The 22,863-nt window shown below is 38.0% G+C and overlaps 2 protein-coding genes across 2 annotated transcripts; one reads left to right on the forward strand and one right to left on the reverse strand.

Annotated features, from left to right (window-relative positions):
• Positions 1-916: 916 nt before the first annotated feature.
• On the reverse strand, positions 917-13,986 carry zmp:0000001088 (trypsin-3). The gene is made up of 5 exons (XM_023261433.3): positions 13,840-13,986; positions 9,223-9,382; positions 4,032-4,173; positions 3,648-3,914; positions 917-2,816 (listed from the first exon to the last, which is right to left on the reverse strand). The coding sequence occupies exons 1-5, from the start codon at positions 13,892-13,894 to the stop codon at positions 2,646-2,648; spliced, it is 795 nt and encodes a 264-aa protein (XP_023117201.1). The 5' UTR covers positions 13,895-13,986; the 3' UTR covers positions 917-2,645.
• Positions 13,987-18,919: 4,933 nt separating this feature from the next.
• LOC111562745 (trypsin) lies at positions 18,920-22,765 on the forward strand. The gene is made up of 6 exons (XM_035944074.2): positions 18,920-18,998; positions 19,554-19,625; positions 19,953-20,106; positions 20,593-20,731; positions 20,887-21,138; positions 22,019-22,765. The coding sequence occupies exons 2-6, from the start codon at positions 19,568-19,570 to the stop codon at positions 22,169-22,171; spliced, it is 756 nt and encodes a 251-aa protein (XP_035799967.2). The 5' UTR covers positions 18,920-18,998; positions 19,554-19,567; the 3' UTR covers positions 22,172-22,765.
• The last annotated feature ends 98 nt before the right edge of the window (positions 22,766-22,863 follow it).

A 22,863-nucleotide genomic window follows, 5' to 3' on the forward strand; every position in this document is an offset into this window, starting at 1 on the left:
TTATTATTGTAAAGCCTGTTGTCTTCCCAGCTGCCACAAAGCACCGTCCGTTGGGAGAAGCTATGTGGGGAATGGCCACAATCTGTATACCTCAGTCAATACTTTTCCACACAGCGCAGAGAGGGGCATTGCTTTTTGTGACCCGAGCATATAGGAGGCTCTGCAACATCCACGTCAGCTGATACACTCTAACACTCCCTGGAGAGGCTTTCTCATGCAGGAACAAAGGGAATCAGCCCTCATGTAACCAAGCCTGTAAAATCAGAGGCATAAAAGACCCTGAAATCCATCAATCACAAGGGGCAGTGACACACCCATCAGCACAGAACAAACAGGGCCGAGGAGAGAAACCGGAGCTGCCTCTGAAGTAGGCCATCAACTATTCATTCTGTTGTGATGTGCCAACACCTATCAGGTGTGATGCAGTCTGTACTGATTTTACCTTCGCCGCTGCTCGCCTTTTCGGGAATCACTGCTTCATGAGGAGGAAGGAGTTCAGCGACTCCTCGGAGCCATTACACTGATTGCTCAGAGGGAGGACAGGCCCCATGCATATTTCATGAAGGCATTCCAGTTTTGGGATAATTCTTCAGCTGTCTGAATGAAGCTAGTGACAAGCAGCCGAGACTTGCACTCGCTATCAGAAGGGATCGCTGTAGTTTTGAAAAAAAAAAAAATCATCAGTGTAGTGATTAAAATGTCCCCCTGTAGTGGCTTCATTGACTTGTATAAATGACACAGCATGAAGAGGATTTTGTGAGTTATTTATCCAAACAGCCTGTGTAATCCATTAATAAAGGTCTTCACTCAGAAGCAAAGAGTGATGACAAGCCTCCGAGCTGCAACATCGGCTTTGTAAGTGCACATCGAGAAGTCAGCCAGACAGTGAGTGGAAAAAAACAAAGACGATCAGTCATTTATTAGAGTGTATAAAACAAAAAAACGCAGTTTATTTTGTTGTTTTGAAACACACTCACATTTCATCCACCTGCTTCCATGCATTTACTCATCTCTCACACTTATAAAGGTGCTTTATGCTCAGTCCATAAATACATCATGTGAAATTGGCAGTAATCAGTACTACTTACTAACTGAACTTCATTCTAAAAACCAGATACATGCTTATCAAGCAGCAGCTTCGTTGTCTTCCTCCACCACACACACATATACAGTAAATAAGCACTTAATTATTGTAACTGAGTTAGTTTACGTTCAAAGTGATGGAACAGAAATTCTGCATGCATGCATTGTCTATTATTGATTAAATGTGACTGCGAGGAATGAATCAATCTATTGGTATTAAAGCTGATCAAAGGCTGGAATTTTACCATCTGATGTTTGTTTTTGCAATTCAATACAACAAACCTGTAAACAAAATAAAACACCCTCCTCATGAACTGGGAGTTTTCTGTGCTGAAACTAACAATTATTGTCATGTTCAGTTAAAATTTGACTATTTCCTTAATTAACTAATTGTTATGTAGGAAATACTGGAAAACAGCACCAACAGAGATTATCATTGCACAATAATGTAAGAAAATGGCTTCAGTTTAATTTTTAATAATTTCTGCTTCAGTCTAACAAAACAAAACACTGCGTGCTTCATAGAGGGCACGTTTTTTTGGTTTCTGTTTTTGCTTTTTTTGTAGGTCTGCTGTATTGCCTTGCATTTGTCGCTGTCGGTGTGTCTCTCGCATTAACTGTGATGTTGCTGCTGCAGCACCAGTTACACTGTGGTTTAATGTGAGTTCACCTGCTTACAGCATTTCAAATACTTCTTCATGAAAGCTCTGATTTTGAATGATTTCGAAGCAGTGATATGGCACCTCAATCTTGATACTGTGGAGATGTGGTCAACATATTTTGTCTGAGGGTGTTGGTGGACTATCCATCACTTGTTTTGTTTTTGAAATGCTTAAAACAGACCAACAGTAGGGGTGATGCATGTCAAACTCAAAGAAATACTACAATGCTTTGGGAAGTGTGAGATGAGAAGATCGATACTGCTCTCATATCTGTCCTCTCGGGATGAGGATAGTGGGAAACACAAATATTTAAGAAAAAGCCCAACAAACCACAACAACTGGCAGCAACAAACAGGGAACACGCATGTTAATTGGTTAACTGTAGATATATCATGTATCCGGACTGGTTTTCTCTGGCTTCCTCCTGCAGTCCAGAAACATGCTCAGGTTAATTGGTAGTTCTAAATTGTCCATAGGTGTGACTGTGAGTGTGATTATTTGTCTCTATATGTAGTCCTGTGATAGACAGGTGACCTGTCCAGGGTGTCCCCTGCCTTCACCCTAAGTCAGCTGGGACAGACTCCAGCCCCCCCGCGATCCTAATGAAGATTAAGCAGTGTTTATAGTTAATGGATGGATGAATGTATCCAGACTTTATGCTACATTAAGCCTACACACTGCTACATATTTAACAAACAGCCGTGAGAGTGATATCAATCTTCCCATCTAACTCTCAACAAGAAAAGCAAATAAGACAATTTCCCAAAGTGTCAAACTATCTCTTTCACACATGACCATATACCTTAAATGTGCACAAACGGTAAAACAAATATAACAGTAGGTCAAAGAGGTCAACAGTGACATGAAGCTTGTCAAGTCTCCACTGAGTAACACTGGGCACTAAAACTTGTTACATCTGCTGTAGTAGCTGAATATGGTGTTGTCTATCCATCTACGGAACTTGGACACAGCCGTGTAGACTCCAGGAAACTGAGCATCAGCGCAGCCTCTCCCCCAGGACACCACACCGTAGACCCGGCCGTCGCATACCAGTGGACCGCCTGAGTCCCCCTGAAAGCCGGGATGGAGGGAAAAATCAGGGATGACATGATGCTTTTTCAAGCGTCCCACTAATGTGACATTTTACAGCCTGGTACCCGTCAGGCAAACGGATCTGGTGACACTCTGTAATGTTTATAATGTCGTAAACCAGTATGATGAAAAGACAACACTGAGTTGATCCATCTAATAAGAGGTTGCCACAGCCTGACAACCTCTTACATCTGTTATAAACGTTGTCTGTTTTAACCCACTGAACTTCAAGCAGTTTCTTTCTGTTTTTTGCTGCTGTTACATTTTACTCAATGTGGGCTCATTTGGTATTGACAATACTGGAAAATACAACAGACTTTAAACTATTAACATTTTAAATTCATTTTATTACCTTTCGCCTATCTGCTCTGTGTAAACATTTCCTGCAGTTCAGCCTAGTTCAGCTGAATAGTCCCCTAATTTCTGTCACTTGACTGTCGTTTGCAGTGGAATTACTAAGACTTTACAGTTGCACCAAGAAGCAGAGAATTCTTTGTTTTTTTTTTTTTTTTTACACAGACTTGTTAGAGCAAATCTTTAAATGACATGTAGAATGAAGTGATTTTAATGAATATCAACAGCTTTTAAATTAGATTTGGTAAATTTTCCTCATGAACCAAACGAAACAAGAAACTTTGTTTTTTCAGTTTCTCACTTCAATAAATAGTGTCATTTTGGCAATTTCTAAAAAGACAACAAGCCTCTCCACAGCAATTTTCCTGGTTCAGAGGGTTAAATTACATCTTACATTTATAAGACTGTCCATCACATCCACAGACTTGGTAAAGAAAAATACTGAAATCCTCTTACCTGACAGGCGTCCTTCCCACCAATACTGTAACCGGCACAGAGCATGTTTTCTGTGATGCTGCCGTTGAACGACTCACTGCTGTTACACTTTCCTGAGGAGATGATAGGCAGCTTGACAGTTCGGAGGGTGGAGGGGATCTGGCTCCCGCTAGGACTGGTGTATCCCCAGCCTGACACCCGACACACTCTGCCCTCTGATATGGTGGCGTCCTGCCTGGGCAGCAGGGCGATGGAGACGTAGCTGTTCAGATAGATGGGGGCCCTCAGCTGGACAGATGAAGGACAGTGTGATCAATAAACAGGCCATCTAACACAGATTCAGACACAGATGGAGTAACACCCACTAGTAAAGACAGAAGACGGCTGACAGTTTGTATTTCGGACCTTGATAAGCATAATGTCGCTGTTGTTTGTGGTGCTGTTGTAAGCAGGGTGGGGCACCACAAGGTGGGGCAGGATTTCCTGTTCGGTCCCCTCATAAATGGTCAAAGAGTAGTCTCCTGCCACTATCAGCATTTTATGTACCCTATAGATTAAAAAAAAAAAGACGAAATTAGACTTTTGTGTTAAAATGTAAGGACAACGATGTTAATAAAGTTGCTGTGAAAATTAAGAAATTGCTGAACACATTTTGGGAAATAAAATTCACTTTCTTCTTCTTCCTCCAAAAGCTAGATGGGAATACTGATTCTGCACATTATACAAAGCCACAGCCAGCAGCCAAACCTAATAAAATTCCCAAAGATGAGAGTATAACCTCCACAGTCAGACTCTGTACACACTTTTTGTCACATTTATGAAGCCGCACAGACACCTGACTCTGCTTTATAAATCCCAATCACTGTGGAATTGAGCGCATGTGGAGGAGCCTCATTTTCACTCCCACAGTCTGCAATAAATAGATGTAGAGAGACCCTTAAACACCCATTTGCATATCGATACTTGTGCCCACCACCACTCAGTAAAGCTGCCAACGAACTCAAACGGCAAAGAACAAGTGCCGTTCTACAGATCGTGTTGCGCTCGTGAAGCTCTCCAACCGTTTTGAAACAGGAGGCACAGAGTAATTCAGGATAAAATGAAATAATCATTAATGCAGGGAAATGATGAGTTGAATATTAATAAAAAGAAATTCATCACTGTTAAATAATTCAAAGTGAAGTTTATAAAACAGACGAAGCTTATGTATGCACATTTCCACTGCAGATTACTTTATAAATAGCACTTTATGCAAGGGAATTTTTTGTGCATACTCATCACTTACACACTCATCCCCAGGCAAGATGTAGACAAGGAGGTGGCAAGTTAGGATTCTAATAATAACAATAATAACTTTATTTATATAGCAACCTTAAGAACAGCATTCACAAAGTGCTTGTACAGTCAAAACATGCAACACAGACAATCAAGCAAGACATAAGGAGACAAGACACAGCAGTCAATTAAAAATAAATATTAAAAATGATAATAATTTAAATGAATAATTAGCTAGATTAGCACACATATCAAACAAAGGACCTAGACAGTTTGAAAATTAAAGAATAAGATGGAGGGTTAAAGTTAGAAATGAAAAGTCAATAAATTGTGAGAATTAAAGAATTAGAGACAACATGACACCAAAGAACCAGGCAGAGAGAGAACATCTAAAATAAACAGGACATAATACAAAATAGAACACTAAAACAAAAAAAGCTAAAAGTAAACTTCACATAAAAGCAAGTCTATAAAAGTGGGTTTTCAGAAGTGATTTAAAAGAAGTTACTGACTCTGCAAGCCTTATCTCCTCAAGCAGGTTGTTCCAAAGTCGAAGGGTCCTGATGGAGAAAGCTCCGTCACCCTTAGATTTAAGCTTCAACTTTGGAACAACCAGAGGGGATCTACCTGAGGATGTAAGGCTGCGAGTAAGGTCATAAGGGGTCAACAGATTGTAAATGTATCTGGGGGGAGTCAGTGAGACACGCTCACAAATTTATTTTGTTGCATTTTCCTCTGCTGTACTTTGCTGTGCTTTATGAAGTCGTGTATGAATTAGCTTTTAATCGCAACACATCCAACTCCATCTTTTAATTTTTTTTCTGTCCATAACTTCTAAATGTAACAGAAGTCTAAGGATCACTTTCACTATTGACCTCTTTCATAGAAGATATTTTGTCATAACATGAAAAGCACATTAAAATGAATGATAGCTGAATTCAGTTCATGTGCTTCAGTTTCATCGTCTTGGCACTTGAACAGAACAAAGCCACTGGAAAACAATTTTAATAGCAGGAAATTTTATATTGCCAGGAAAGGTATTAGTGTAAGTAATAGCATCAATAACTGCGGTGTTATATCAGGCCGTTCCAGTAAAGCCTTGCCAGTAAACCAGCACGTTAAATCCAGGTTTCTGGAACACTTAACTGGAGTGTGACTCTTATCACAGTTATTAATTACACACTTAGTCTTTTTTTTTTTTTTTTTTTTTTTTTTTTTTTTTTACAGAAGTGAGCTGTAGCTTGGCACACAATCACCTGAAAAAGTTGCATAACAACTTTTTCCAAAATGCTCATCCGGCAGTTACATGAATGTTCATCTGGAGTAATGTTTGTGATTATATAACAAATAATAGTTTAATTCACTCCCTTTTTCGCTCTGCTTTGGTCTGTGAGGATGAATGAACCAAAATAATGAGCTGAAAGATGTTGAAATACTCAGAGGGAATATTTGTCTTTGGGTCTGTCACTATAAGAAGCATCTGTCACATTTAATTTGTTGTTAATATTGAAATAGCATTAAGTGCAACCGTGAAATTACAAGTCAAGTTTTAAAGTAACGCAGAAGAAGCCTTTGCTCCCAGATAATGGCTGAATGTCTTTGCCAAAGAAAGGCTTGTTAATGAGTGGGATTATAGCATTGTATCAACATTTCTTGGGTTTTTACTGGATTTATGGGTCAAAACAAATATTGAGAGGCATTCATTAAAGACAGATTCATGCATCAAACAGCTCACAATAGAAATACGCAGTGAGGTTTCAAGCAAAAGACTGAATCTGTTTTTAACCCGACACTGGGAATTGCATGTCTTTTTTAATCATTCCTGTAGAAGTAAATATTTTCCACAAAAGTCAATAAAAACATGAAAGGCTGAGCAGCTTTCACATTCAGTCGGGTCACTTGTGTATTCTTGTTTATTTTATTTATTTATTTATTTAATTTTATGTACTCTATTGATCTATTTTCTCATATCACAGGAAGCTGGGATCAGATTGCAGGGTCAGCCACACTAAGGGCCCCTGGAGCAGACAGCGTTAAGGCTTTGACCCCTGACCTTCCAATCAGTAGCTCTAATGTTTGGCCACTGAGCCACCACTGCTTGTGTACAAGCCACCTTCTGGCAACGATTCCGTCTGTGTCCAAACTAGTTTCCAATAGAGGCACACTAAACTTCAAAAGTTTGGGGTCACTTAGAAATGTCCTTATTTTTGAAAGAAAATCTGTTTTTTCAATGAAGATAACATTAAATTAATCAGAAATACAGTCTAAGACATTGTTTATGTGGCAAGTGACTATTCTAGCTGGAAATGGCTGATTTTTAATGGAATATCTACATAGAGGTACAGAGGAACATTTCCAGCAACCATCACTCCTGTGTTCTAATGCTACACTGTATTAGCTAATGGTGTTGAAAGGCTAACTGATGATTAGAAAACCATTGTGCAATTATGTTAGCACATGAATTAAAGTGTGAGTTTTCATGGAAAAAAGGGTGAAATGTAGATCCATCACTACGTATTTGAGGGGAATGTAACTCTGAAAATATTCAGATTATAAAGGTGAAATTGTGCATGACTTCATTAAATATACTAAAGTTACAGTACAGAAAAATCATTTGATTCTGAGAGGATCAGTGGGGGAGGCACTGATTGAATGATAGGGAGTTGGGAAAAAATGATTTCATTTAAATGGCAATAAAGTAAACATGTAGAAGTTCACAATTTTAAGCTTACATTTAGTTAATTGATGGATCCATACAAAACAGATGAGACGTAAAACTCTGATGATACTCACTGTTTTCTCCAGTTTCTGGCTCTGATAAATGGTGTAATTCTGCTTTTTATAACAACATACTTTTCCACAGCAGTTTTTATATTTAAGAGGGTTAAATTACATTTTTGCATTAGAACTGCAATAAGTTGATCTTTAATAGGCAACACCTATAAAAATGTTCATCACATCCATGGACTTAAATTAAAGTTTGCCAGTTCAGGATTCAACGCAAGAGGCTGTAAGTTTGTGATACAGAGAAAGAAGGAACGAAACCCAGCAACTACATCTATAAAGGAAACAAACTTTTTAAAATAACAAGAATTTAACAGTAATTGCTATCTATTCCTTCTGTGCAACAGTTTTCTTTATATACTATTTTGTTTTTGTATTTCTGTTTGTATTTTAAATACTCTGTACTCCTTATATTTATTCCATTTTCTTTTTACAGGTACACATCTTGAAGAAATTAGTGGTCAAATACAAAGTTGTGGGTGGGATTGATGAAGGGAACTGATGGCATCTATGTAATCATATTTATACACATTGCAATATTCAATATAAGGGTTGCTATGTTTCAAAACTATTAAAGAGAATGTTGAAAAAAATAACACCTAAAAAAAATATAGATGCCAAAAATATTATATCATGCATTTCTTTTGCTTCTCTGCTAGTCTAATAACATACCAAACTCTTAACGTGCAACCGACAGAGCAAAACCCAAACACGGTTAATTTATGATCACAAATGAGTGACGCTTGAAGCACAGTTTTCTCCAAAAAATGAAAATCAATAAAAAAATTACTCTTCCTTCAAGATATATTTGAGTGCAATCTAGTTCTAGAATACAGAGATGCTCTGTGACAGTATTTCATTTCTGTGCTTTGTCATATTGACATTTAAACAAGGTCTGCAACTGCTATAAAAGCAGAAATTAATTTGACTACAGAAGCTGTTGTTTGTTGACTAACAGTAAAATACGTAATACTGACATTTGGGAATTTGACAGTACAGACAATCCTGCATATGCCATTTAATAAAAGGTCTAATATATCAGTTTGCCGACTGCCGTAACCCTGGAAACTGGATTAAACACCAAACATTATCTAATATGACTGCTTCCTTGTGAGCCAAAGCCATGTAAACCATATGAAAGTGTGAGCCTGGAGGCCATCATATGCTTGTGTCAGATTCCAGGAGCACAGAGCTCCATTGTTACTGGTGGGATTGTATCATTTTCAGGTGTTTTCTTTCAGTCCTGACAATACACAGAAGTGACTATCTGATATGGACTGAAATTACTGGATCTTCTAATGAAATCTTGTCTACACACATTAACACGCAGAGAAGTCAAGTCGAGGTCGTCCTGTGTCAATAGGCCTTTTACTGCTGAATACAACTTCCTTACAAAAAGCTAAATCAGGATACAAACATGTTGAGTATACCGTGACCCAGGATTTATTTTACCACTTCATCAAGTTTGTGTTTATGCCTGAGGTTATGCAACTTTTATACTCAGTGGAGGTAAATCAGAAGGAGAAAATGAGCTCACCCAATGTTACAGTGTGCTGCTGAGACTATCCAGTACTTGTTTATCAAGAAGCCCCCGCAGAAGTGCTGCCGGTCCCTCGTCTGTATCGACACAATGTACTTGATTGAATGTGGAACCGGCGCGTATCCTCCCACTATACGTTCCTGTACGATGTGTTGACCTGCGACACACACAGAGGGAGCAATAAAGATCAGCTCAGACTGGATATAGTGGCAGTAACACACATGGAGGTCCATAAGGTTTTTTCGCCAACCACGCACTCCAGACACAGCTGTACTTTTATTACTGCAGCTGCAGCATCAGCTAGAACAATACAAGTCATAAAGAAAACAACAGAGGAATTCACTCTACGGGCGCCTCTGACTCAGCAGATCAATGAAAATCAATCACATCTCTGTGGTGCATTGATCCACAATGACTCTAACCATCATTATCTATCTGCTGCTAACACAGAGTAATTATGAAGTACTTATTAGTAAGTAATAGGAAGTAGTATTTAATATTAGTATATAAATATGTAGTCAGCTTATAAAATATGATCAGTGTTAAGAAAAAACAAGCAGAACAAGGTAATAGTTCAAATTATCTTCAATTTAAGCAACTACATCAGTAAAATCCTACTTTACACATTGAGGGTGGTCGTTAATGTCGCTGCTGTTATGAAAGTACACTTAACATTTTTTTGCATTTTCAATCCAGGACCTTTATTAGTAGCAGAGTCTTGTTATAATGTAGTATTGCTACTTTTGACCCACTAAAGGACAAAGCAGGTGGAACTAATGATATAGGAGTGTTACTATTTTTCCTTGTAGATCCCATATTGTGTATTTTCAGTACAGTCTCAAATGTCCCTTCAGTGCATCTTTCAGTTTTTCAGCTAAAAAAACTGCAAAGATGGTTCACTTCATCATGACTATGTAACCCCTGGTTTCAGGATTGTTGTGAACAGGTGGTTTTGGTTTGTGAACCACTGAACTTCTGCTGTTCCCACCCCCTTTAGGAAGAACATGTTGTCTGCGCCTGTGATTGACAGCCAGAGCTATGAAGCCCAAACATCTAAACTGCACTGTAGAAAACATCTTTTTGAGTGAAGGAAAACACTGACTCGCTGCATCACCTCTTTTTAAAATTGATGTGGCAACCTTGTTTGGGGTAGCTGTTTAGTTCAACATCCAGCATTGATGGAGTAACATCATCAATTACTTGTTTCTGGCCACCAGATGAACATTTTTTTTTAATGAGGATTAATTATTTCCCCCTTTAGCTCTGATTTTGGTGTCTGCTTATTACTCCTGATTTTAAATTTTCATTCTTCATTCAGCTTGTTAGTTCTCTTAATGGAAGTTAGATAGAGGGTTACTATTAATTAATTTGCCTTCAGCAAACAGGCTGAGGCAGGTGTGATGAGGAGAGGAAACAAAGATCTATCGACAGAGGAGAAAAGACTACATCTGGACTAAGGATATTACAACAACTAAAACTCTGGTGTCAAGTTGCTTTTGAAGGTATTGTAAGGTAGATTACTGCCTCGGGGCAAGCGTGAGATGGTGCAGACCTTTACAGTAGAGGACCCATAATCTGCCCTTTCAGCCCTTCTGTTTCTTTTGTGGTGTCGGATTCCACAGCTTCAACGATAACATTAACTCAGAGCGCACCAAAACTATGTCAGATCATAGTATTCTATGAATACGCAGAAAGGACAGTGGCAGTTTGTTATGTTAACCTGTAATGTGACTTTGATGTTACTGATGGCAATGTTAGAGAGGAGAAGACTGACAAAGACATTGAGAGGGCAGAAAATTGGTGTTTGCTCTCACTGGATTTTGACTAATTATTGTCTGGGTCCACACAGCAGTTTTTTCAGGGCCACTCAGAAGTTGGCTATGTACCCTGAAGTGGCACCTTTTCTCCACCAAAAGCAGGGCTGAAAGAGGTTCTACAGTGGCGATTCCTGTGCTCAGACTAAGTACAAAGACTTAGGCCACCCTGGTAGTAAAGCCAGTAAGCAAATAGCGTCACAGAGCACTCTGAATAAGGAACTTATCAAAGACATACATCCAGGACTTAAAGAAGGGAGAAACCTGTCGGGGGTACTGTGGAAGAATGGGGTACCAGGGCCATTATAAAAAGAGAGAGCTGTCTTCATATCCTCTGCATAAAGTAAAATATGTTTCTGGTTGGCTTTAGACTTGGCCAGTGTTTCCCCTTGTCACTGATCTTGTTTGTGACATTCGTGGACAGAATCTCAAGCTGCAGCTGGGGAGAGGAGGGTGTCCAGGTTTGGGGACCTCAGAGTTGCATCTCTATTTTTTACAGATGATGTGGTTCATCAGCTTCATCAGACCATGACCATGAGTGCTTTGCAGCTGAATGTAAAGTGACTGGGAAGAGAGTTGGCTTCTTCAAGTCTGAGCCATAGTTCTCTCTGGGAAAGTAATGGATTGCTCTCTTTGGGTTGGGGGTGAGTTGCAGCTACAAGTTAAGGACTTTGACTATGTTAGCATATGAGTGACAGGAAAATGGATTGCAAGATAAACAGATAGAGTGATGCAGCATCATCAGTAACACAGGTGTTACAACGGACTGTCATGGTGAAGACGGAGCTGAACCAGAAGGCAAAGCGCTTGATTTACAAGTCAATGAGTGTTCCAACCCCGTATGGTCATGAGCTCTGGGTAGTGACTGAAATTATGTGGATACTAACGCGCAAAAATGAATTTCCTTCATAGGGTCAATGGCCTCAGCCTTAGAGATAGGGTGAAAAGCTTGGACATCCAGAGAAAGCCGTAGAGTCGCTCCTCCTTCACGTCGAAGGGAACCAGTTGAGGTGGTTCAGGGATCTAATTCGGATGCCTTTTGGATGTCTTCCTTTAGAGGTTTTCTGGGCGCATCCAACTGAGAGGAGACCTCAGGGTAGATCCAGAGCTCGATGGAGGGATTACATATCTCATCTGACCTGGAAAATGTTGCTAGGGAGAGGGAAGTCTGGAATGCCCTGCTGCCACTGTGACCCAGCTCCGGGTAAGTAGAAGAAAAGGGATGAATGGATGAATTCTTGTAAAAGTAGTGGAGAATTTGGAGTTCTTTAAGGGCACCCTTGACGGAGAAGTAATAAGTAATGTAGTGCATTACTTTTTTTTCAAATTGCTCAGCACTGATTAAGACTCATATTTAAATTTGAGAACGTTTAAACAAGAAGACTAGTATTACCCCATCAGAACAGGCTTTTAAACAACAGACTTTTACACTGCAAGATTGATTCACTAAACAGCTGACTGACTAAATAAAATGTGAACGTTCAAAATATTTAAACCTTTACAGACTGAGAGGGTGTTCTCTGCACCTGAGCTCATAAGTTAAGTATGTCTAAAACCCTGACTGGGACCCTGAGAGTTTCTACATCGTGAATATTTGAACCTTAAAGGCTAAAATCTAAACTGTAGAGCACAAGAGCGATTTCAAGTGTGGAAATGCTGTCAGGGATGAAATTGTACCTCATTAGTGTCCTAGATATTGATCCCAACCTATAATTAGCAGCAGCGGTTGGTGTCAAGAGCAAAACGGTAACTTTATACAGTACACAGAGCAAGGATTCATTGTGTGAGATTCACATACACTTGCAGGTGCATTAGAAGCATTATGTAAGACACTGGGACCAATGTTTGAACCTCTGAATACAAAATTACACAAAATTAAGGGCTCACTATTAATACACTACATCCATATTTTTAAAAGAAGCCAAAGGACAGGAGGCAAATAAAAATTTTTCCATTTCCAGCATCTGTGAAATTAAAGCTGTATAGTCTCCAATCTTAGACCTGTTTAAGATGTATATCAAAGTCTCTTTTTCTGATTTGTCTTTGTGCCATAATTTCCAGGCACAAAGATAGGCGTTGACCACAATTACTTATTGTTATTTGTGCTGTCAGCCTTCATCTATTGTTGCTGAGGTTTCAAGTTCTTTTTGTGAAAAAATTCACTTTTACTGACCTTTCCTTCACAAAAGCTCTCCGTCTCAGAAGGATATCCTTGTTGTGCTGGATAACAGTGTTTATTCTACAGGAATATTTCATTTTAATTAAAAAACTTTAAAAAAACAAGAGGACCAGACACTTGTGTATTTGCACAACCCCATATCATGAACAGTTACACTGCAGAGGATTTTACAAGGTCGAGAACTATTGGATCTTACAGATTTGGCAAAGGAATATGGTATCTATTTCACTTTTTCTGAAATATTCTTATCATTTTATTTCAAGTCAAATTTATGCCTATTTTCTTCTTTCTATCTCTGCCTGTGTGACTCGTAATTTAAAGTTTCTCAGTCATACCCAGATTGAAATGGCTCTGAGTCACACTTTTTCTCTCAATGGAACATCAGAGCTGCCAGAGCCAAAAAGTGCTAAAAAGGATGTTGCTAAAAATTAATAGAAGAGATTCTAGGAATATATTAGTTACATAATCAGCCCTTGCAAGTACACGCTCAGTTTACGAACCCAAAGCTATTAGTATGTTGGATTTCCAGATGCAACAACCTATTACAGCATTTCAACTTTCTTGCCATTGTAAACCAGAGGATTAATGAGGTGAATGTTAAATATAAAGAAGCTTACTTACATTTTACGGCCACGACTTCCAACAATATGCAAATCAATAAAGATGGCAGGTCCATAGTCAGACAAAGGGAAGAGCAGTCCACCTGCAGTGCAAGGCTTAACCCCTGAGCTCCTTCTAATCTTAAGGGGAAGGCATCTCACCTGCACTCTCAGGTTTCTTTTAGTTTCTGTTTCCGTTTCCATGGTCACCTCCTTGCCCTATACCGATGTATAATTGAAACTTGCAAAGCACGGCCCCCTTCCATGATACTCAAGCTGTCCTATACTTTTCCATTGTTTGTATAACCACCTATTTATTGATGGCTAATTTACTGCCACATTAGGGCTGAAGGATACATTGTGCTTATTGTGCTGCCATGAGCCTAAACAGCAGGACTACCTGTTGAGTTTCAGCATGCATTATTGAACAGCTCCTCTGATGCTGTAGCCCTGGACAGTATGGACATATTTCCATGTGTGACTGGAGCTCCTAATATGGATCAGATGGGCTGCTGTCATGTAAATGAAAGAAGATGCAGTCCCTGCAGCTAGCTCTCATTGATTAGGATTAATGAGGGGGTTTGACTGATGTTAAGCAGCAAAAAGCTTTCGTGACAGACCAGGCCAAGCAGCTCAGCTGCTCCACATCTTTTCTAGGACTTGGTGTCATTAAAAATGGAGCACAGCTCAGGCCGGGCTCATCACAGCTACCATTCCTCTGTGGACTTCCCGACCTCAGCTGACTAATAGCCCTTTCTATTGCCCTCCGTGCTGCTGATAGCTGTAGTTGTGCTCCTGGTACCTCTGTCATCCCCTGAGTGCTGACCACTGCCGTTTTTCCACATGACCCCCTCAGTCCAAGTGTTGTCATTACGACAAAAGGCTGCCACTCCCCAATCTCACATTGATCTGCCACAACGCTGTAATCTACAACTCTCCTCTTTGTTTTAATAGGCTCTCTCAGTGTAAAGTTATGAGTGGAGGTCTGCTTGTTACACTTTATTTTAACACTTTAGCCCCTCTCATTAAGTAAACTTGTATAGGAAACAAGAATATAAACTAATAGGCACACTACAGTACAGTTGGAGGCAGCATAAGGACATTTTATTATATTATAAAAATTCTGTCTATGAGGCATTTATAAGCGGTGCACTAGCAGACAAGAAATAAGTGACAATATAAAACATATATACTATGTAATAACAGAGCTGTAATAAGAGGAAATATGTTTCGAGTTCAACAAAAGCTCAACATGTTTTCATGATTTACAAAATTGTTGGCGAATGTCTTGTTGTCATGTGTTAAACTACAATGTGGCACATTATAAAGATTAGAATGATCAATACATATCATTACAGCTATGTTATAATTTGCTATTAATCATCACTCTTTATATGTCCATTTTGAATGATTTAAAAGAGTTTCAAATATTTACAAATACACCCACAAATGTAAAAATGCCCAAAAATGCCATGTCTATGTAATGCTCATAAATGTTGACCTCCAATGTAAATGTAGTTTCATTTTATTATATCTGCACAACTTATAAATAACCGTATAATTAACCTATCATTAAAAAAATTTAAATCGAGTAGATATTCCTTGAATGGATTTTACAAATTGATGTTTTTTTGTTGACACATGGAGAAAAAAAAATGAATGACTGTAACAAAATGTTTTACTGGAAAGAAAAACACCGAGATCTCCAGATTTTCTTGGTTTTCAGTCTGTTCACTGGAGCAGCAATGACATCTTATCGGTGCCAGTATCACTATCGTCACTTCTCAGCATCAGTGACTCAGCAGCACACGCTTCATGTTTAACCCTTCAGTGATTCCTTCTGGGCAAAATGTCTTCACTTACAAACATGTTTAGCTTGTAAAAGGGAATCCCTAACATGTGTCAGTAGATCATTCTATTTAGTGTCTAAATGTTTTGTTAAAGGTTTCATCCTGCATCAGTAATTTTCGGTGCAACGATACAAGCTGCAAACACAACATTAACATTTAATCGCTTAGTGCAATCACAAGTGTGTTGGCAAACACTCGAACATTTACACACTGAGATACATTAGCATCCATTTTAAGTTAGGGTTGGGTTGCACCTGTTACTCATTAATACATCATGAAGTCTGATTTACAAAATCTGGCTGCACCAGTAAAGGCTTCAGCTGTGTGTTGGTTGGTTATTAGGAAAGATCTGCCAAAAGCCATCAATTACAGTCCTCAGTGATTCAAATCTACTGGCGCTGTGCTTCATCAGCAGACGCAAATGGAGATAAAAGACATAGTATGTTAAAATGACCTGGGTCATCTTTAATTTGAGCAGGTTTAGTATAGAAATATATGTCTTTTCAGTAATAGTTGATACACAAACAAGCTCACATGTTGCCCAGAGTTAACTGAGAGGTGCTTTTTAAAATGCTGAAAAAAGTAGTAGTGTGTCTCGTATGATTAGGGAGTGCATAGCTGCCAATGCAAATGGCCTAGTGGCATTTTATACAGAGCCGTGCAACTGGTTAGATTCTGGACAGTGGCACAGTTCAGCAGCAATAAAATGGAAGTCACTGTTACAGTTTAAGCAGTAACATAACTTATTATAATAATAATGAGTCTGTCAGGTTTTTGTATACATACCTATGACAGCGTTTAATTTCATCAGTGGGTCAAAACCAGGCAGTTTAGTTAAATTAACCATCAACTCTTGTGTTCCCACACATCATTTTCTAAATGTTAAATAGATTAAATCATATTCAGTAGATAAAGTAATGCTGTGATCAGTTGGATGTATAGCCTTAAAATTTTACACAATCTCAAATATTATCATGAAAAATTTGTGGAAAAATCTTGTTTGTGTTTCAAAAGGTGTGGTTGCATTAGACAGACACAAACACAAATTATATATTTTTTTGTTTATTGTTTACAAGAAAAACTAACAAAACTAAATTCTTGACAGTTTCAATATATCAGTTCTCAACATTGTCGGTACCAAAGTCAACAAATAACAGACTGTGTTCAATACGGAACAAAAAATAAATAAACCATCACATCATCATTAATATTTAGTAGTCCTGCCATTAGCAGCAGTAGAGCTCTAATACTGGCTGGCATGTTCCCCATGAACCGTTCACACTGTTGAGAGGTAATCTTTGTCCCGTTCTTCTTGAATTACTGCTTTTAATTCTTCTAAATTCTTTGCTTTACGCTTTGAAATAGACCTTTTGATAATCCACCACAGATTTTCAATGGGGTTCATGTCCACGGATTGAGCTGGCCACTTTAAGACCTGGATACTGAGCTCCTGGAGCCAAGTTCTACTGGCCCCAGATGTGTGGCAAGGGGCATTATCCAGTTCTTGTGTGCTTGGGCCCAACGCTGCTGGGTAAACCTCTGTTGCTCATTGATCAAGGGCTTCTTGACAGCCTTGTAGGACCTTAAGCCATGATCTAAAAGTCGGCCATGTACAGTGCAGTTGGAACACTGGACACCAGTTTGGTTTGACCACTGCTGCTGAAGCTCCTGTGAAGTCGTTCGGCAGTTTTCCCTGCACATGTGGATCAGGATGCGACCAGTTCTTGCTGAAGAGCGTATCCAACTATTGAAGGACTGCATCTACACTTCCTGGCTATCTGGCGGCAGCTGGACCCTTCCTGACTGAGAATCTATATCTTCAGGCATGTTTCCTGCTTTAGGTTCCTTGTTTTGGCCATCTTTGTCTCTGAAGAACTTTCAAATGTGCTGGCTTTATATAGACACGAAGCACGGCAACAAAAATTCTGTCTTTTAATAAAAAGCACGACCTTCATGAGTGGATCACTGGTACTCGAATGACCCAATGCTCAAAATTTCTTATGTATTTTACAGAACCAATCAATTTTATGTTTTTAATGGCTTTTTTAGGATTTGTTTAGTATTTTGGCTGTGACTGTACTAAAGAAATTGCATTTGAAGACCTAAGAGTGATTCTTAATGCAATATTTCACAAATGCATGGAGTGTCGGAAAACTTTTTTTCCACCACTGTAGTTTGTCTCTCTTTCATGTGGACCACTTTCATGTTAAATAGTGTTTTAATTTATCATTAGGCCTTATCGCATTTCCCTCAAAACTTTCTGTTGTCTTCTCGTATATGAGGCTTTGTTGCTTTTCTTTATTTGAAATCACTGTAAACTGAACCTCTTCAGTTAGAAAACTCATTAAAAACACAGTTTTCCCTTTTCAGAGACAATTAAAAATTTTGACAAAAAACTATTATTTTCATTATGACTATGCCTAATATGTTTTAAATGATCAATTACTATTGATTAATTAATCTAGAAAATGTGTTTTCTGAGTTATTCAAATGGCAGCTAAAATAGTCTTTCTTTTAGAAGAAGTAGATGGTAATTAGTATAGTATTCATTACTGCTGCCTGAGCTTAAGTAGTAGGTAGATTTCAGAGCAGTAGCTCACAACTGTATTGTTGAGCCTTTTTGTTTAGTTTAAAAATGTCTGATGATCACAACATATAGCATCTTTGGCTAAATGTGTTGTATATCAGTGATGTCTAACAAAACCTGGAGGTGTAGTACAACATAAAGCCTGTTTGAGGCTGCTTGTAATGGAGACAACAGAGCGTACATCAGATCAGGTAATGTCCTCTGAGTTTTCTACTGAATATGTCCTCATACAGTGCGTCATTTATACAGATTTAAAAGGGAAATCAATAAAGAAATAATGCCCCTTTCCTGGCTTCTATCAGTGTTCTTTATAGAAAAAGATTTGTTTTTAATATCTACATGCTGTCCTTGTATTAACACAATATGCAGCATATGGCCAGACAATCAAATTTTTATAGCCATTAACATGGTGGAATGATTAATCTTTTAATTAAACTTTCATTTAAGATGTACATTTGTATTTTAAATATTTACTCTGCTCATAGCCCGGTGATGATGACTGGAGAAATTCCCACCCTAAAAACCTTTGGTACAAGTAGAGCTTAGAAATATACATAATACAAGAGAACATCTCAGCTTTGTCATGTAGTAGGTCAGTTCCATTGTTGCAGCATGAGACGAAAAAGATAATTTAAACAAAAGGCTTGGACAAGGATACAGTTACAGTATAAAAGACAGCAGGAGAGCATTGGTATCATCAGTTGGAGATACTCTAATCTCAGGTTCTTGTGTTTGGACTTTCAGGTGAGCAAAAAATTATTCTAACCATTTTCAATTAAATGTAATACTTCAAACGTAATTGTCTGACCAAATTTCATAGTATACCTATGTTTTAAACATTAATGAAAACTAAATGTCTATTACTGAATTACTTTGCATATACATTTACATTAAAATGATCATTTAATACACTAAAATTCTTGCATGACACACAGCACGATGATAAATTATTATTGTACAATTTTTTAAGCAAGACAGAAAATGTGAAATCAAATCCTAATGAATTACAGTCCACTAGTACATCAGTAACGACAATTTAACCACTGATTTAACATCGCAGTTACCAAAACAAGAAGTGTGTCAGTTTTTGTCAGTTTTGTCAGTTTCTTATTAGTCTCTTACAGCAAATTGTAATGTGATTATCTGCATATGTCATCATACACTATATAAACATCCGTTTTCTTTTGTTTCTCTCAAACATAATCCATTTTATCAGAATAGCTTGATCCTGAGCAGTTAAAGTAATTGGTACATTATACACTGCTAAAAGCTGCTTCAAGTTATGTTTCTGTATTACAGGTATAAGTGAAAACATGGTTCTATTTCAAATCTCTGCTCTGCTGTTGTTTTTGGCCTTCTCAAAAAATTCAGGTAAGTTTTCAAAGCAAGTCTTCAATTCCTGGGCAAATAACAATGTTACGATATCCTAGATTGCAGATCCACAACCATGTTGAAGGAGATTTTTGCTGAGCAATGGCTGACTAGAGGGTGAAAACCTCAGATTTTTAATTTTTTTTTAATGTAGAAATGTTACAACACTGTTCTCTACCTCCTTTTGCTTTGTACTGGCATTCAACGCTTTTTCTCTTTGGCAGGCCACAGAACAATTTGTTTAACATTTTCTTTGGCAACCAAAGGAAATAATAGAAGATATGAACAGTCCAGATGGCTGATTGAACCCGTTATTGCTGTCTACAGAGACGCTTGCAGGGAGGATCATTGGGGGTCATGAGGTGGTGCCATACTCCATCAAATACCAAGCATCTCTGCAGACTGAGACGGGGCAGCACTACTGTGGAGGAACCCTTGTCCACGCACAGTGGGTGGTGTCTGCTGCCCACTGCTGGAGACCGTGAGTACTGATACGACACAGCAATAGACAAGGATGTAGGAATAACACTGATGTTTTGAAGAGTTACAGTGATTTTTTTTTTTATCATCAATTTTTTATTGAGAAAATCACAGTATACCCAAGGCATGTACATTGAACAGTACAATGTAACCATAACTGGTGATCTTCTGTAATTTTCTTAACATCGCATGCTCTAACCCACCTCCCCATCCTCCCTCCCTCAGTCCCACCCCCCCATCCTCCCTCCCTTTGTCCCCTTGCCATCAACAAGCTACAGTACATATGCATGTCATGCAACTACATTATCGCAGAACATATAAATGGCAGTTACATAACACTTCATTCTGAGAGTATTTTTCCAAGATCTTCTATCAGTTGTGACCACAGTTCAGAGTTACAGTGATTTTGAATTGAGTGTGCCATTTAATTGTATTTTATGGTAAGAATGCGGATTTGGAAGAAACTTTGTCTGTTTCTGACTCTCAGGAGCAGTAAAATGAAGGTGGTGTTAGGTGAACACAACATGAATGAAGTAGAAGAATATGAACAGATCTTCAATGTCTCAAAAATATATGTCCACAACTATAAGTACAGGACATATGACAACGACATCATGCTTATTAAGGTAAGCATAAACGTAGACACCTGAACAAATCAATGCAATACATGGAGCTGTTGGCATGTGCACACACTGCTGACTTGTGCTCAGTTGGCAAACGACGTGACTGCTTGTTCAGCATCTGAGAGTTGTACAGCGGTGACTTGGTGTCTGTGTTGCAGCTGAGTAGGCCGGCAGAACTGAATGCAAAAGTGGAGCCAGCCCAGCTACCTGATCAGAACGACTGTCCAACCAGTGGCACGTGCACAGTGAGCGGCTGGGGTGTGACTCAGGTTTACTCGTACTATCTCTCCCCTGTGCTACGTGCTGTGGATGTGCAAATAATCCCACGCTGCAACTGGTACTACTGGGGCAGAATCACAAATAATATGCTGTGTGCTGGATTTCGGTGGGGTGGAAAAGATTCTTGTCAGGTAGAAATGGATGCCACATAAATGTTTTTATTACTACATAATAATATAGCACACCGTTGTTTTGTATGGTACATACCATTTTTTAAATTAGTATTCAGCATGATCTGCATTCTATGAATTACAAGCTTCTTTGTTGTGTGTTAAATCAGAGTCAGTCACTGTTACACTGCATAACACACTTAAGTTCTCTACAATAAATAAGTATGATTAACATTTAAAAATGTACTTAACAACTGTACGTATTACGGTTAAGATTGTACAGCATTTATTTTACAAAGTTTACCTATAAAGCAAAACTACTAAATGAATATTGATAATAAATATTGAGGTTAACACATTACATAATCATATTGTACTGATTTATCTGATTGAATTAAATATTAAAGATAGAATTATTATATATAGTATAAATTTATCTGACGAATTCAAATATTTATGTGAAGAACCTACAATAGTATTTATTACACAAATATACCAGACTAATTTAAATATAAAGGTTGAGACCCCACAATTTTACACATTATACAGACACTACCTGACTACCCTGAATATTAAGAACATACCTACTTATCAAATTACCAGACTATTTTAAAAATTAAAATTAAAACCTCACTAAATTCTACAGAACAACCCAACAATTTACCTTTAAGCAAATATATGGACATGTGGAAAAATGCATCAGAAAAGTCCAAAGTTAGCATCCACCACCTCAGGACCATAGATAAATATATTAAAGTTGATGACGAATCCAGTTATAGAGATATTACAGGCTTACACAAAGCTAGTATATGTCTAAAAGTAGTCTTTTCCATACCATTCAAGATTGAAAATGATATATAATACACGTTCAACATCTCTGATTTGTCTTGGTGATCCACAGGGTGACTCCGGTGGTCCCCTCATCTGCAATGGCTACTTCGAGGGCATTGTCTCCTGGGGGATCAGCTGTGCAAATCCATACTTCCCTGGTGTCTACACCAAAGTGTGTAAATACGTAGACTGGATCACAGACATTATTAACAACACAGCATAAACAGGCACTTATTTACTTTAGAAACAAAGTGATCATTCAACATTATTTTCAGTGGCCTTGTTTAAAAATTACTACTACCTTTGTGTTTTTATAGCACTGAATGTAAATTTACATATTTACTACAACTGCAACTTATAATATTAAGATTTAGTAATTTTCAAATACACGGTTTCCTGGAAAAATGATACTATGCTTGTAATTCGTTGATTTTTTTACTGTTGTTATTGTTATTATTATTAATATTAGTAGTAGTAGTAATAGCAGTAGTAGTCGCAAACTTAAAGCTGTGTTAATTAATTTGTAGAACTGGGCAAAGACAAAGTCAGTAATAGTACTGAATAATACCCAGCCCTATTTATCAATATTTTTTCTTTATTTTCACATTGAATGAAATGACTGTATGTAATGTGTTTATGAGTGACACCTGTCACATTACATCCAATGTAAATTTAAAAATATTGATAAATGAAGCTTTAAGGACATCACAACAGCGTACTGTTTGATGAATTTATAATGTGACTATGTAAAGTGTCTTTGAGCATTTTGAAAAGTGCTATAAAAATAAAATATATTATGATTATTATTATGAGTTGACACATGACTCTTTCCTGAATTTGCTGCCAGCCCAGAATGAAAGAATAAACCATTCACAGTGACAGTGAAGATGAGCTGTTTAATTAATGCTAAGGATT

The sequence above is a fragment of the Amphiprion ocellaris genome, chromosome 8 (assembly GCF_022539595.1).
Source record: "Amphiprion ocellaris isolate individual 3 ecotype Okinawa chromosome 8, ASM2253959v1, whole genome shotgun sequence".
Lineage (NCBI taxonomy): Eukaryota > Metazoa > Chordata > Actinopteri > Pomacentridae > Amphiprion > Amphiprion ocellaris.

What these genes read in the sequence shown, in the direction of transcription:
- zmp:0000001088 (XM_023261433.3), bottom strand. Translation starts at nt 13,894, where the DNA reads ATGGACCTGCCATCTTTATTGATTTGCATATTGTTGGAAGTCGTGGCC. An exon ending in GGAAGTCGTGGCCGTAAAAT is followed by an intron (nt 9,383 to 13,839) that starts GTAAGTAAGCTT and finishes TGTGTGTCGCAG; the next exon opens with GTCAACACATCGTACAGGAA. An exon ending in GCAGCACACTGTAACATTGG is followed by an intron (nt 4,174 to 9,222) that starts GTGAGCTCATTT and finishes TTTAATCTATAG; the next exon opens with GGTACATAAAATGCTGATAG.
- LOC111562745 (XM_035944074.2), top strand. Translation starts at nt 19,568, where the DNA reads ATGGTTCTATTTCAAATCTCTGCTCTGCTGTTGTTTTTGGCCTTCTCA. An exon ending in ACGACATCATGCTTATTAAG is followed by an intron (nt 20,732 to 20,886) that starts GTAAGCATAAAC and finishes TCTGTGTTGCAG; the next exon opens with CTGAGTAGGCCGGCAGAACT. An exon ending in GTGGAAAAGATTCTTGTCAG is followed by an intron (nt 21,139 to 22,018) that starts GTAGAAATGGAT and finishes GGTGATCCACAG; the next exon opens with GGTGACTCCGGTGGTCCCCT.